The sequence below is a fragment of the Ornithorhynchus anatinus genome, chromosome 4 (genome assembly GCF_004115215.2).
Source record: "Ornithorhynchus anatinus isolate Pmale09 chromosome 4, mOrnAna1.pri.v4, whole genome shotgun sequence".
NCBI lineage: Eukaryota > Metazoa > Chordata > Mammalia > Monotremata > Ornithorhynchidae > Ornithorhynchus > Ornithorhynchus anatinus.
The window spans coordinates 36,053,720-36,068,432 of record NC_041731.1 but is presented as its reverse complement, the minus strand read 5'-3'; the positions used below and the strand labels follow the sequence as shown (position 1 = coordinate 36,068,432).

Genomic DNA, 14,713 nt, shown 5'->3' with positions numbered 1-14,713 from the left:
TCAGCGCTTAGAACAGTGCTTGGCACGTAGTAGGTGCTTAACAAATGTCATTATGACGATGATGATGATGATGATTGTCTCCCCTCAGCGCTTAGAACAGCGCTCGGCACCTAGTAAGCGCTTAACAAGGACCGTCATCATCATTATTATTCTTAAGAAAGACCATCATTATGAAATATATTTATTAAGAAGCGGAGGCCCCCAGGCGGGGGGGGGGGGGAGCGGCCCAGGACGGGCACTTCCGGTCGGGCTGCTTCCGGGTCGGACTTGCTTCCGGGTCGGACTTGCTTCCGGGTCAGACTGCTTCCGGGTCGGACTTGCTTCCGGGTTAGGGCAAGATGGCGGCGGCGGCGTGGTCGGCCTCGTGACCCCAGAGGGCCTGAGGTGTGCGGGGGGGGCGGGGGTCCTGGGTTCAAATCCCCCCGTCTGCTGGGTGTCTTGGGGCAAGCCTCTTCACTTCTGCCTTCTATTTATTGTTATTGTTTTAACGAGATGCTCTTCCCCTTGATTCTGTTTATTTGCTCTTATTTTAATGAGATGCTCTTCCCCTTTGATTCTATTTATTCGCTATTTTGTTAATAATAATGTTGGTATTTGTTAAGCGCTTACTAGGTGCAGAGCACTGTTCTAAGCGCTGGGGTAGACATAGGGGAATCAGGTGGTCCCACGTGGGGCTCCCAGTCTTCATCCCCATTTTCCAGATGAGGGAACTGAGGCCCAGAGAAGTGAAGTGACTTGCCCACAGTCACACAGCTGACAAGTGGCAGAGCTGGGATTCGAACCCATGACCTCTGACTCCAAAGCCCGTGCTCTTTCCACTGAGCCACGCTGCTTCTCAATGAGAAGCTCTTGAAGTTAATGAGATGCTCTTCCCCCTTGATGCTGTTTATTTGCTATTATTTTAATGAGATGCTCTTCCCCTTGAGTCTATTTATTTGTTATTGTTTTGATGAGATGTTCATCCCCTTGATTCTTTTTATTTGCTATTACTTTAATGAGATGCTCTTCCCCTTAATTTTTTTTTACTTGCTATTGTTTTAAGGAGATGTTCATCCCCTTGATTCTATTTATTTGCTATTATTTTAGTGAGATTTTCATCCCCTCGATTCTATTTGCTGTTTTGTTAATGAGATGTACATCGCCTTGATTCTATTTATTTGCTATTGTTTTAATGAGATGTGCAACCCCTTGATTCTATTTATTTGCTATTGTTTTAATGAGATGTGCAACCCCTTGATTCTATTTATTTGCTATTTTGTTAATGAGATGTACCTCACCCTGATTCTATTTCTTTGCTATTGTTTTAAGGAGCTGTTCATCCCCTTGATTCTCTTTATTTGCTATTTTGCTAATGAGATGTACATCGCCTTGATTCTGTTTATTTGCTATTGTTTTAATGAGATGTACTTCCCCTTGATTCTATTTATTGCTATAGTTCTTGTCTGTCCGTCTCCCCCGATTAGACCGTGAGCCCGTCCAAGGGCAGGGACTGTCTCTATCTGTTACCGATTTGTCCATTCCAAGCGCTTAGTACAGTGCTCTGCACAAAGTAAGCGCTCAATAAATACTATTGAACGAATGAACTTCTCTGGGCCTCAGTGCCCTCATCTGCAAAATGGGGCTGAAGGCTGGGAGCCCCACGTGGGACCACCTGGTGACCCTGTCTCCTCCCCAGCGCTTAGAACAGTGCTTGGCACAGAGTAAGCACTTAACAAGTGCCATCGTTAGTAGTATTGTTATTCCCTGGGCCTCAGTGACCTTATCTGCAAAGTGGGGATGAAGGCTGTGAGCCCCACGGGGGACAACCTCATTACCTTGCATGTAGCCCAGCGCTTAGAACAGCGCTTGGCACACAGTAAGAGCTTAACAGATGCCAACGTTATTGTTGTCTGGGCCTCGGTGACCTCATCTGTACAATGGGGATGAAGGCTGGGAGCTTCACGTGGGATAACTTCATTACCTTGCCTTTAGCCCAGTGCTCAGGTCAGTGCTTGGCGCATAGTAAGCGCTTAACAAATGCCATCGTTATTATTCTCAGTGCCTCGGTGACCTCATCTGTATAATGGGGATTAAAACTGTGAGCCCCACGTGGGACAAGCTGACTGCCTTGTAATAAATAATGGGGGCATTCATTAAGCTCTTACCATGGGCCAAAAAGGGACCCGATTTGCTTGTCTCCAACCCAGCGCTTAGTACGGAGCCTGGCATAAGAAAGCGCTTTCCAAATATATTATTATTCTAATGCAGCCTCCCCCTCTTGTTTGCTGTGTGATCTTGGGCAAGTCGTTTTACTCCTCTGGGCCTCAGTTCTCTCATCCGTAAAGTGGGGATCGAGACTGTGAGTCCCACGTGGGACAGGGACAGAGTCCAACCTGATGATCTTTTATCCACCCTGGCGCTTAATACAGTGCCTGGCACATAGTAAGTGCTTAGTAAATACCGTAGTTTTTATTACGATTAACGAGAGTTATTTCTCGTCATCCTGCAGGTGGGGAAACTGAGTCCCGAGACAAGGAGAAGCACCTAAGGATCCAAGGGCATCTTGCCCAGGGAAACTCTCAGCCTTGATCCAGGACCTCAATCCACTGCTCCAAAGCCCATTGTTGGGTAGGGATCATCTCTGTCCGTTGCCGAATTGTATTTTCCAAGCGCTTAGTACAGTGCTTTGCACACAGCGCTCAATAAATATGATTGAATGAATGAATGCATGCAGAAATAAAGGCCTCCTTACTCTAAGAGAAAGTAGTTCACCTTCAAAATGTAGCGCCAGTTTTTAAACATCACTGGGCTTTTCCATTTTCACCCTCTCCCCATGGCCTAATGTAAAGAGCCCAGGCTTGGAAGTCAGAGGACCTGGATTCCAATCCCGGCTCCACCACTCTGCTGCTCTAATGATAATTATGGTATCTCTTAAGCGCTTACTATGTGCCAAGCACTGTTCTAAGTGCTGGGGTAGATACAAGGTAATGAGGTTGTCCCACGTGGAGCTCACAGCCTTAACTCCCATTTTACAGATGAGGTAACTGAGGTACAGAGAATGACTTGCCCAAGGTCACACAGCAGACAAGTGGCAGAGCCAGGATTAGAACCCACGTCCTCTGACTCCCAAGTCGGTGCTCTTTGCACTAAGCCACGCTGCTTTCCCGTAGCCGCGTTGCTTGCTGTGTGACCTCGGGTAAGTCTCTTCACTTCTCCGTGCCTCAGTTACCTCATCTGTAAAATGGTAATCAAGACTCTGAGAGCCCCATGGACAGGGACTGTATCCAACCCGATTAACTTGTACCTACCCCAGCACTTAGTAATAATAATAATAATAATAGTATTGCTATTTTTAAACGCTTACTGTCTACCAAGCACTGTTCTAAGACCGAGGTGATCGGGTTGGACACAGTCCGTTTCCCACATGGGGCTCACAGTCTTAATCCTTGTTTTACAGCTGAAATAACTAAAGCACAGAGAAGTTAAGTGACTTGCCCAAGGTAAGTACAGTGCCTGGCACATTCGAAGCACTTAAAAAATGCCATTGTTATTATTATTATTGTACTTTTCTTTTAGAATCGAGGCGGTTATGGCATCGTCCCAGACTCAGCCCCCCTTTTCTTCTGCTCCCCCGCCACACGTCGCCCCGACTCACTCCCTTCGCTCTAGCCCTCCAGCACTTGTTTATATCATAATAATAATAATTATGGTATTTGTCAAGCACTTACTATGTGCAGAGCACTGTTCTAAACGCTGGGGAAGATACAGGGTCATCAGATTGTCCCACGTGGGGCTCACATTTTTTCATCCCCATTTTTACAGATGAGGTAACTGAGGCCCAGAGAAGTTAAGTAATAATAATAATTGTGGTATTTGTTAAGCGCTTAGTACATGCAGAGCACTGTTCTAAGCGCTGGGGTAGATACAGAGTAATCAGCTTGTCCCACGTGGGGCTCACATTTTTTAATCCCCATTTTTATAGATGAGGGAACTGAGGCCCAGAGAAGTAAAGTAATAATAATAATTGTGGTATTTGTTAAGCACTTACTATGTGCAGGGCACTGTTCTGAGCGCTGGGGGAGATACAGGGTCATCAGCTTGTCCCACGTGGGGCTCACATTTTTTAATCCCCATTTTCACAGATGTAACTGAGGCCCAGAGAAGTGAAGTGACTTGCCCAAGGTCACCCAGCAGACAGGTGGCGGAGTCGGGATTAGAACCCACGACCTCTGACTCCCAAGGCCGGGCTCTTTCCACAGAGCCACGCTGCTTCTCTTATGTGTATGTACATAGTTATAATTCTGAGTGTGCGTCTTTGGGTTTTAGTAGAGAGTCAGCAAGATAAGACTTGGGAAAGCCGAGTGATTGCCTTAAAACAAGGTGAGGAGTTCCTGTCTGATGTGGAGATGGACGGGCAGCCGTTGGAGGTTTTTGAGGAGTGGAGAGAAATGGACTGAACAGCTATCGTCAGCTGTGTGACAGTGGGCGAGTCACTTAACTTCTCTGTGCCTCAGTGACCTCGTCTGTAAAATGGGGATGAAGACTGTGAGCCTCACGTGGGACAACCTGATGACCCTGTATCTCCCCCAGCGCTTAGAGCAGTGCTCTGCACATAGTAAGCACTAAAATACCAACATGATCATTATTATTATTATTGATTATTTAGAAAAATGATCCAGGCAACAGAGTGAAATAAGGACTGGAGAGGGGAGAGACAGGAGGCAGAGTGTCAGCGAGGAGGGTGATGCGGTAGTCAAGGTGTGATGTAAGGACTTAGATCGGTTTGGGTGGAGAGGGAAGGGCAGGATTTTAGAGATGTCATGCGGTTAGAACCGACAGGATTTGGTGACAGAAAATGCCAGAGTTACGGACTTGTGAGGCGGAGAGGATGGTGGCGTTATATAACAGTGATGAGGGAAAAAAAAGATGAGGACAGAATTTGCGTGGGAAAGAGTTCTGATTTTTGACATGTTAAGTGTGAGGCGTCAGCAGGACATCCAGGTAGAGATGTCCTGAAGGCAGGAGGATAAGTGAGACTGCAGAGAAAGAGCTGTCGGGGCTGGAGAGGAAGATATGGAAATCATCTGCTTCGAGCTGGTAGTTGAAGCTGTAAATGAGTTCTGTAAGGGAGCAGACGGAGGCGCGGACCCAGAACTGAGCCTCGAGGGTCCTCCGCGTCGGAGGGGAAGCAGAGGAGGAGCCCAGGAAAGAAACCGAGAACGATCGGCCGGTGAGATGGGAGGAGAACCAGGAAAAGTCGGTGTCAGTAAGATGTTTTCAGGAATAGCAGGGGGGCCACGGCGTCCAAAGCAGCCGTGAGGTCGAGTAGGTTAGGACGCAGTAGACGCTATCGGATTTGACGTGAAGGAGACCGCTGGTGATCTTAGAGAGGGCCCTGGATCGGGGGCCGGGGAGGATCCCAGTTTGCAGGGAATCAGAGAACTGGAGGAGAGGAGATGCAGGCAAAGGGTGTCAGCGATTGGCTCGAGGAGTTTGGAGGGGAGCGTTAGGGAGTTGGCATGAAAGCTGGAGGATGCTGTGGGATCAAGATGATTTTTTAGGAAAGGGGATTCTTGAACGTGTTTGAAAGCAATGAAGTGTGAGCATTTGGAGGTGTTGGTGGGCGGGGAGCGGGGCGACAAAAGTTTTACTGAAGCCTGAAGGGATAGGGTCCGCGGCACAGGCGGAGGCAGTCGATTTTGAGAAGAGGCGGGAAATCTCTTGCAGAACTGCAGGGAAAGAAGGGAGAATTGAAGGAGAGGAGAGTGGGACTGGGGGAGGTGCTAGGGAGATCGCACCCGCCGGTTTCATGGTGGGTTTTTTTCCGAAAAGGTCATTGGCAAGAGGGGGGACACAGTGATCGAGAAGGTAGTTACAAGTCTGAAAGAGTTGGCGCAGGTAGTGAAAAAGGGTGGAGCTGTGTTGTTGCCGGGCGGAGGCGAGGGCAGAGGTGAGGATGAGGTTGAGTGGACGAGATCAGCCCGATGTCTGGATTTCTTCCAGCAGTGTCCTGCAGCTCGTGTACGAGAAGGAAACGTACAGTGGAAGTCATCAGGGCTGTGGGCTGGTAAGAGGTTGATGGAGAGCCAGGGGAGCAAGGGAGTTGAGTCTGGTGGAGAGGGCACATTTGAAGGTGTAGATTTTTGCATGAAGAGAGGGTAGGTTAGGTATGGTGACCAAATGGGGCAGAGCGACTTGGGAAAATTGGAAGTTGAGAGACCTGAGATTTCTGGGGGACGGGTCGGTGTAGGAGGAGAGAAGACATGCTTATATTCTTGATCCAGGAATCTTGGCCAGCGTGACTGCAATTTTATTTCTCTGTCACTCTTCCTAATAATAATGTTGGTATTTGTTAAGCGCTTACTCCGTGCAGGGCACTCTTCTAAGCGCTGGGGTAGATACAGGGTGATCAGGTTGTCCCACCTGAGCCTCACGGTCTTAATCCTCATTTTACAGATGAGGTAACTGAGGCACAGAGGAAGTGAAATGACTGGCCCACGGTCACACAGCTGACAAGCGGCGGAGCCGGGAGTCGAACCCACGACCTCTGACTCCCAAGCCCGGGCTCTTTCCACTGAGCCAGGCTGCTTCTCATCTTCCTAGTGATGTAAATCAAAGCCTAATGTTTGCCTGTCTACTTAACGTTTAAGTAATCCGCAACCTTTGTTTGATTACAGAAACGAAATGGAGAAGGAATTAAGAAAAATTGATTTTTCCACATCTGACCTGAAGAAGAAGAAGAAAAAGAAAACTTCCAGAGAGAGCGAAAGTAAGGAAGGGAATGCCGAGATGAGCAAAGAAGATTTCAGAGGCTCTCCTTTACTTTTTGAAGAGGAATTTTCTGAGAAAGCTCAGGATCAGAAGAAAAGGTCGCATTCCCAGCGACCCAGTGATGGTATTTTGACCGAGTCAGATGTCTGTAATGAAACGGAAAAAAAATCGAAGAAGAAAAAGAAAAAAATGGCATACGTAGAAGAGAGTGAAGGGGTATTATGTGTTCTTGAGGATAAAGGAAATGAGACGCTACACAAGGATAGCTTTCCAAAGGATGTTGATGTTGTTTATTTAGAAAGGAAAAAGGAAAAATCATTGGCCAAACCAGATGAAGAAAATGAACTGCATTTGGCCCTTAAATCTGATCAAAAAGATCTGAACCACAAAATCAGGAAAAAAAAGAAAAGGCAACCAAGAAATGCAGATGAAGTCCCTGCTGAAAGCTCTCTGATGCAGTTGTCAGATTCACAAGAGCCCGAATCTGAACTTTCTTTTCAAAAGGAGGAAGAGTTTCGAGAACAATTAATATCTGCCGGGCCCAACAGAGTGACAGAACCCAAGGCAAGAAAGAGGAAGTCTTCGGAAAAAAAGGATGCGGACTCTACTGGGGATCTCTCGATGCCCGATGAAAGCCGTCTGAATGAACCTGCGGTTGCTAACATTAACGGCTCTGATGCTTTAGAGGGTGACGGTGCCCCTAATGAAGAGATTGAGGAACCTGCCAGGAAAAAATCAAAATTCAAGATAAAGAGAAAGCATTTAAATGAAAAGGATGAAAGCCGTCTGAATGAACCTGCGGTTGCTAACGTTAACATCCCTGATGCTTTAGAGGGTGATGGTGCCACTACTGAAGAGATTGAGGGACCTGCCAGGAAAAAGTCAAAATTCAAGAGAAAGAGAAAGTATTTAAATGAAAAGGACGCAGTGTCCCTTAAGGATTTTTCAGGTGAGGGCCCTCAGCAATTACTCGCTGACCAAACAGATATTATAAGCGGAATTGATGATTTTGATATCTCAGCTTGTGAGAGTGTGGAACTTTCCAGCAAAAAAAGGAAAAAGTCTTCGAATAAAAATAAAATGGGATCTGGGAATTTGCCCGAGAATGGCGAAAGCTCGGTGAATATACTTGCTGACCAACCCCAAGTAGCCACGTTTGATTCAAGTCAAGAGAGAAACCTTAACAAAGAAACTGAAGAACCTATGAGGAAAAAGAAGGCGAAGGCGAAGAAAACTGGAAAGTCTTCAAGGGAGAAAGACCTGGAATCTACTAAAGGCTTTTCAGTGCCAACCGAGGGGTCGCCGACGATGCTTACTCACCAAACGGAACCGACTGATGATGCGTTGGAGTGTAGTGATGTCCTTAGGGAAAAAATTGAGAAACCGGCCAAGAAAAAGAAGAAAAAAAAATCTTGCTCTGAAAAAGCAGGTGTGGAAAACGATGAAAGGTAATTTTTTGAATTCCAAGTCGTGATGACTTCTGTCTTGAAATCTGCCACCGTAAAACTTTCCCTTGTTGTTTTTTTTTTCTTCCATTTGTTGGGATCTGTGCTTTAGGTTGTAGCTGCGTAATTCGTAGATATAGCAGCCTGTGGTTAGATATCCAACCACCCACATAAACCTGTTCCTTTGCATCTGCTTACCAGTATCTCTCTTCCAACCATTCACACCCTCTCCCTCTGCTCTCTGTTTTCTCCCTGGATTGTCCTTTCATTTATCAGTCACACAGTCTCTCTAAAATCATTCTGTCCCTATCACTCCCTCTTCTCACCCTGTCTTCCCTTATTTTCTCTGGTTTTTTTGTCCTTATTTTTATGTCTGGTCCTGAGAGTTTATGTGACCTATAATCCTTTTTGTTCTGCTTCTTCCCCCTTGTGATTTTCCATTTTATTTTTCCTCTTCCTTGCTTGCTTTTCATCTCGTGCTATCTTCGGTGCTTCATTTTCCCCCTTTTCTGTTCCGTTTAGTCCGTTCATGTCACCCCTGTAGGGGAAGCACTAACCATTCACTGTCTCCGTCTGGACAACTAATTGGCTCTCAGTCCTCTGGCTGCCCAGGAAGGGGATCTTTGGCCAATTTTTTGGTAATTTTTTGTTTTGTTTTCTTGTAACTAAGCATTTGGGAATTACAAGATCAATAGGTGGCACACGAACCCTGTCCCCACATAAGATAGCATTGTGGCCTGGTGGATAAATCACAGGTCCAGGAACCAGAGGACCTGGGTTCTAATTCCGGCTCCGCCACTTGCCTGCCGTGTGACCTTGGGCAAATCACTTAACTTCTCTGGACTTCAGTTTCCTCAACCGCATACAGGGAACTATGTGCCTGTTCTCCCTCCTATTTAGACTGTGAGCCCCAAATGGGCCCGAGGACCGTGTATCTACTGTAGTGCTTGGTACGGTGCTTGGCACATAGTAAGCACTTAACGAATACCGTTATTATTGGTATTACTATGAGACTCACAGTCAAGGGGGGAGGAGTGAATTCTCAGTTTATAGATGAGGAAACTGAGGCATGGAGAAGTTAGGTGACTTGTCCGTGGTCACACAGCAGAAAGATGCCAGAGCCGGGATTAAAACCCACATCCTCTGATTCCCAGGGCTCTAAGCCATGCTTCTTCTCGATTTCGTCACTTCAGTTATTGAATCGCAAGCTCGAAAGTGAAAATATTTTTCGCGAAGGAAAAACTGACCCAGAGAAGTCAAAGTTTGAAGTCCTCAGTGACAGATCCTTGGAATCATCCCACCCTTCTAGTCTATCTTTGGTCTGTTTGCAATTGTTAAAGGGCACCAAACGGCCAAGTGATGTGAAGCACTGATAAACTCTGAATGATTTTTAAGGCTGCAACTGTGCAACTGGATTTTCTGCTTTATAAACATCCATCTTGCTATTCCCTGTAAAAGAGCAGCGTATTAGGTAGGGAACAAGCTGATGCAGGGGAAAAAATGGCAAGGGAATCACCTGGCGAAGGGATCGGAGAGGAAGCTGGGGCTAATAATACTGCTAGTAATAGCATTTGTTAAGTGCTTATTATGTCCCAAGCACTGTAGTAAGCGCTGGGGCAGGTACATCCTAATCAGATCAGGCATGACCCCTGTCCCACATGGGATCTGAAAAGCAGCTAGACCTAGGGAAAAAAGCAAGGACCTAGGAGTCCTGGGTTCTCCTTCCAGGTCCACCATTCGTCTGCTATGTGACCTTGGACAAGTCACTTCTCTGTGCCTCATTTACCTCATATGAAAATGAGAATGAAATCCTCTTCCCTCCTATGAAGACTGCGATTTGATTTGATTACCTCGTACCCACCACAGAACAGTACGTGACAAGTAGCACTTAAATATCATAAAAAGGGAGGAAGAAGAGGTGTTGAATCCCCATTTAACGTTTGAGGAAACTGAGGAACTGAGAAGTAAAGGGACTTGCCCACGGTCACACAGCAGACGGGACAGGACTGGGATTGGACCTCAAGTCCTCTCATTCCCAGGCCCACGTCATATCACTGTGTCTCAGTTTCCTCATCTGTAAAACGGGGGGTTAAGACTGTGAGTCCTCTGTTGTGTGCGCCCTGATTTCCTCGTACCCACCCCAGTGCTTAGTACAGTGTCTGGCACATAGTAAAGCACTTAATAAATCCCAGAATTATTATTGTTATTAATATCCACTAGGCCATGCTGCTCCTCGCCAGCCCCCCGCCTCTTCTCCCTCAAGCTCCCCTGGGCCAGCCCTCTCCAACTACCTTCCCCTGGTCCTTCTCTTCTTCCCCCTCAGCTACTTCTACTTCAAGCATTTTAGAAATGTGGATACTTATATTTTATAGGACATGGCTAAATATTGCTTTTAATTTCACTTGCTAACTCGATTGTATTAGCAAATTACTTTTAGATTGGAATAATCACACGACAAGGGAGTATTTGAGAAACAAAAACGCTTTTTATTGAAAGCCTGCCTTGGTATTAATAGAGTTCTTTAGGGCAAGAAACCGTCCGTGAAGAGAGGGAACGTGTTTGTAAGGCATTAATGCGAGTCCGTCCCATTCTTTTAGGTTAGAACTGCCCACCAAATCTGTGGATGAGACAAAAAATGCCTCAGAATTAGCTGAGAGAGATGAAACTGAAAGCTTCTCTGAGGATGTCGAAGATTTCGATTTTGACATGGAGACTGCAGTGAAGCAACTTGAGGAGTTTATTCCTGATATTAAAGAAAAGGCAGAAGGCACAATTAAGCAGATGATCAGGGATGATCTGCAACGATTTCAGGAATTTAAAGCCCAAGGTGAGTGTGGTGGGAGTTTGTTCTGCAAGGAAACATACTTTGAAATAATTTGATCTTTACATCTGTGTGTTAGCTCTTGGTAGTAGGGGGTAATGGGTAATCTTGAAGTGTTTCTTTTGTCAATTAATGGTCTTTAGGGAGCGTTTATTGGGCGCAGAGCACTGTACTAATCACTTAGGAGTGCACAGTACAACAGGGACAGTACGACAGGGTGGTAAAACCCGTTCCTTATCCACAGTGAGCAGTGTGGCCTAGTGGGAAGAACATGGGCCTGGAGTCGGAAAGACCTGTGTTCCAATCCTGGTTCCTCCACCTGTTTGCAGTGTGACGTTGGGCAAGTCACTTCACTTCAGAGAAGCAGCGTGGCTCAGTGGAAAGAGCACGGGCTTTGGAATCAGGGTTCATGAGTTCGAATCCCAGCTCTGCCACTTGTCGGCTGTGTGACTGTGGGCGAGTCACTTAACTTCTCTGTGCCTCAGTTCCCTCATCTGTAAAATGGGGATTAAGACTGTGAGCCCCACGTGGGACAACCTGATTCCCCTATGTCTACCCCAGCGCTTAGAACAGTGCTCGGCACATAGTAAGCGCTTAACAAATACCAACTTCTCTGGGCCTCAGTTGCCTCATGTGTAAAATGGGGATTACGACCGTGAGCCCCGTGTGGACATGGACCGTGTCCAACCCCATTAGCTTGTATCTTAGTAACCCAGCGCTTAGTGTAGTGTCTGGCACATAGGAAACGCCTAACGAATGGTGACCAGACAGTTTTGTGGGGACAGGGCGTGTGGGACGGAAGGAAGGTGACTGTGAGGTCGTTATTGACAGAGAACGTTTCTACTAATTATTTTGTCTTGTAATCTCCCGAGCGTTTAGTATAGTGGACTGTAAGCTCACCGTGGGCAGGGAATGTGTCCGTTCCTTATTATGTGGTAATCTCCCAAGCGCTCAGTACTTAGTACTCTGCTCTGCACGTAAAAAACACTGACTGGTTAGATGGTGGGATTTCAGAGTTGGCGCCATTAGGGAATCGCACGGTGGTCACAGATAATGAGATCAAACGTGTGACCGAGAGCTCCAGCGTTTCATCTTCTAAAAACATGCCTTTTATGGGAAATTTTAGGAATCCCTATTAAGTTCGGCAAGTTTTCTGCAAGGGAGAACCAACGATTACGGAAAAACGTCGAGAACTTTTTAGCAATGACGGGAATCGAGAACGCAGACAAGCTCTTGCACACCGACCGATATCCGGAGGAGAAAACTGCCATCACCAATTTAAAGAGAAAGCACTTACTCAGGTGGCACATTAGTAAGTTGAGAGAAATGTTGTAATATTTCAATGAGCTGCCTTCTCGATGACCTACCGTCACCAGTGCGGATTTCCCCTGCCCGGGCTGGTGTTCTCTATCGACTCTGAATATTCTTGACTCGCTCTCAGCTGCCCTGGTATAGCATTCTGAGTAACCACGGTTTTCCCTGGCTGTGTGTAAAGTTCCCTGTCTTTTCCAGTTGTTCTTCTGCTAACCAGCATGCCATTAGAGAAGCAGCGTGGCTCAGTGGAAAGAGCCTGGGCTTGGGAGTCAGAGGTCATGGGTTCGAAGCCCCGTTCTGCCACTCGTCAGCTGTGTGACTGTGGGCAAGTCACTTCCCTTCTCTGTGCCTCAGTTACCTCATCTGTAAAATGGGGATTAACTGTGAGCCTCACGTGGGACATCCCGATTCCACCGTGTCTACCCCAGCGCTTAGAACACTGCTTGGCACATAGGACGCGCTTAACAAATAGCAACATTATTATTATTATTATTACTGTTTTAGCAATTCCTCAACGGCCCAAGGAACTTAATTGTGACCGCTGTTAAAATTAGTTGCCTCTCTGATGCTAATAGATGGTCACAACGTGGCTTGACAGAATCGGAGTGCCAGAGACCCAGGCCCAGAACCGTAGTCTTTAATCAGTTACGGCCAATTGTTCAGCATTAAAATTCACTTGGGTTTTCGAATGCTCTATTTTTGGGTCACAGACCTCGAATTTCACGCAGCAGGACAGAAGCATTCGGGTCGCTGATCCTCGTTGTTGTACAAGCCTTCAATTTTTACCAGCTGTAATTATGTCAACTGTGGTCACCTTACAGGTTAGCGTTAACCTGTTAATGTGCTACTCAGTGGGAGGTGCGCGGGCACTTTTAGAAACAGTTTTACAGAACTGACAGCGCAGTGTATGTCTCTCAGTTTTGTGGGGAATGCCTTGTGGGCTCAGCCACAGCGTATGCTCTGTAAGTGCTGTTGATCATTTACCATTCTCTTGGTGATTGTATTTATATCTGAATCCCTTAGGTGATTTTTGAATTGTCTAGAGATGACTCAGTTTGAATTATTACTTTATTGCACCCGAGATATATGAATGACTGTGTTTTTCCCGGCATTAAAGGTGAAGGCATTGCCCGGCCTTGGAAGTTGGTTTATTATCGAGCCAAGAAGATGTTTGATGTTCATAACTATAAAGGCAGGTAAGGAGAGGACTATGGCAAATAATCCAGTAAACGTTTCTATCTTTGGTACTTTCCGTGTGATGTCCACTTCCAGAAAGAGTATACGGAATGGAAATCAATATTTAACAAAAATTAAACCGTAGAAGCACCAGCCAGTAAACTTTAACCAGCTAATGAATCGAAGACAGCCTGACCTAGCGGAAGGAGCCACGGGAGTGGAAGTCAGGAGATCTGAGTTCCAGCTCTGCCACTGGCCTCCTGTGTGACCCTGGGCCAGTCACTTGACTTTCTGCATGTTCATTCAATAGTATTTATTGGGCACTTACTATGTGCAGAGCACTGTACTAAGCGCTTGGAATGTACAAATCGGGAACAGATAGAGACAAGTCCCTGCCCTCTGACGGGCCTACGGTCTAATCGGGGGAGACGGGCAGACGAGAACAGTGGCAATAAATAGAGTCGAGGGGAAGAACATCTCATAAAAACAATGGCAAATAAATAGAGTCAGGGTGATGTACATCTCATTAAACAAAATAAAATAAATAGGGTGATGAAGATATATACAGTCGAGCGGACGAGTATAGTGCTGAGGGGGTGGGACGGGAGAGGGGGAGGAGAGGGAAAGGAGGAAGAAGAGGGTTTAGCTGCGGAGAGGCGAAGGGGGAGGGTAGAGGGAGCAGAGGCAGTTTCCTCATCTGTAAAAGGGGGTCAGGTATCTTCTCTCCCTCCCTTTTAGATTACGAGCCTCGTGTCGGACAGAGGGACTACGTTGAGCCGATTATGCTGTGCTTAACACAGTGTTTGACGCATATTAAGCTCCTAGTATATTTTCTTAAATAATACGGTGGTATTGTCACTGGCAAATTAAGAACGTGTTTCCTCATCTGTAAAATGGGGGCCAGGTATCTTCTCTCCCTCCCTTTTAGATTATGAGCCTCGTGTCGGGCAGAGGGACTGTGTTGAGCTGATTATGCTGTACTTAACACAGTGTTTGACGCGTATTAAGCTCCTAATGTATTTTCTTAAATAATACGGTGGTATTGTCACTGGCAAATTGAGAACGTGTTTCCTCAAGTGGCAGGCAAATTTCTGACTGCCTTTTGAAAACCGTTGGTAACGTAATGAAAGAATCTGTACGTCCACCATAGTATACCGCAGTGTTCAAAGTGATTTCTTCAATATTGCCTTTTTCTTTAAGGCTAGAC

At 46.3% G+C, this 14,713-nt stretch overlaps 1 protein-coding gene across 7 annotated transcripts in view; it reads left to right on the top strand.

The window, feature by feature from the left end:
- The first annotated feature begins 308 nt into the window (after positions 1-308).
- Positions 309-14,713, top strand: part of TTF1 (transcription termination factor 1) — a 28,110-nt gene continuing 13,705 nt past the window's right edge. For 4 of the 7 annotated variants that reach the window (XR_003758869.2, XR_003758868.2, XM_039911777.1 and 1 more), the window contains exons 1-7: positions 309-384; positions 2,489-2,607; positions 3,437-3,479; positions 6,657-8,198; positions 10,793-11,022; positions 12,143-12,328; positions 13,448-13,526. Coding sequence is in view for 5 of the 7 variants with exons in the window: in XM_039911777.1 (XP_039767711.1) it covers positions 6,664-8,198; positions 10,793-11,022; positions 12,143-12,328; positions 13,448-13,526 (2,030 nt within the window). In the remaining 2 variants the exon portion in view is untranslated. Of the gene's footprint in view, positions 385-2,488; positions 2,608-3,044; positions 3,052-3,436; positions 3,480-6,656; positions 8,199-10,792; positions 11,023-12,142; positions 12,329-13,447; positions 13,527-14,713 lie in introns of those variants that run through there. The other 3 variants (XM_029063105.2, XM_029063106.2, XM_029063107.2) reach the window with 3 other exon arrangements.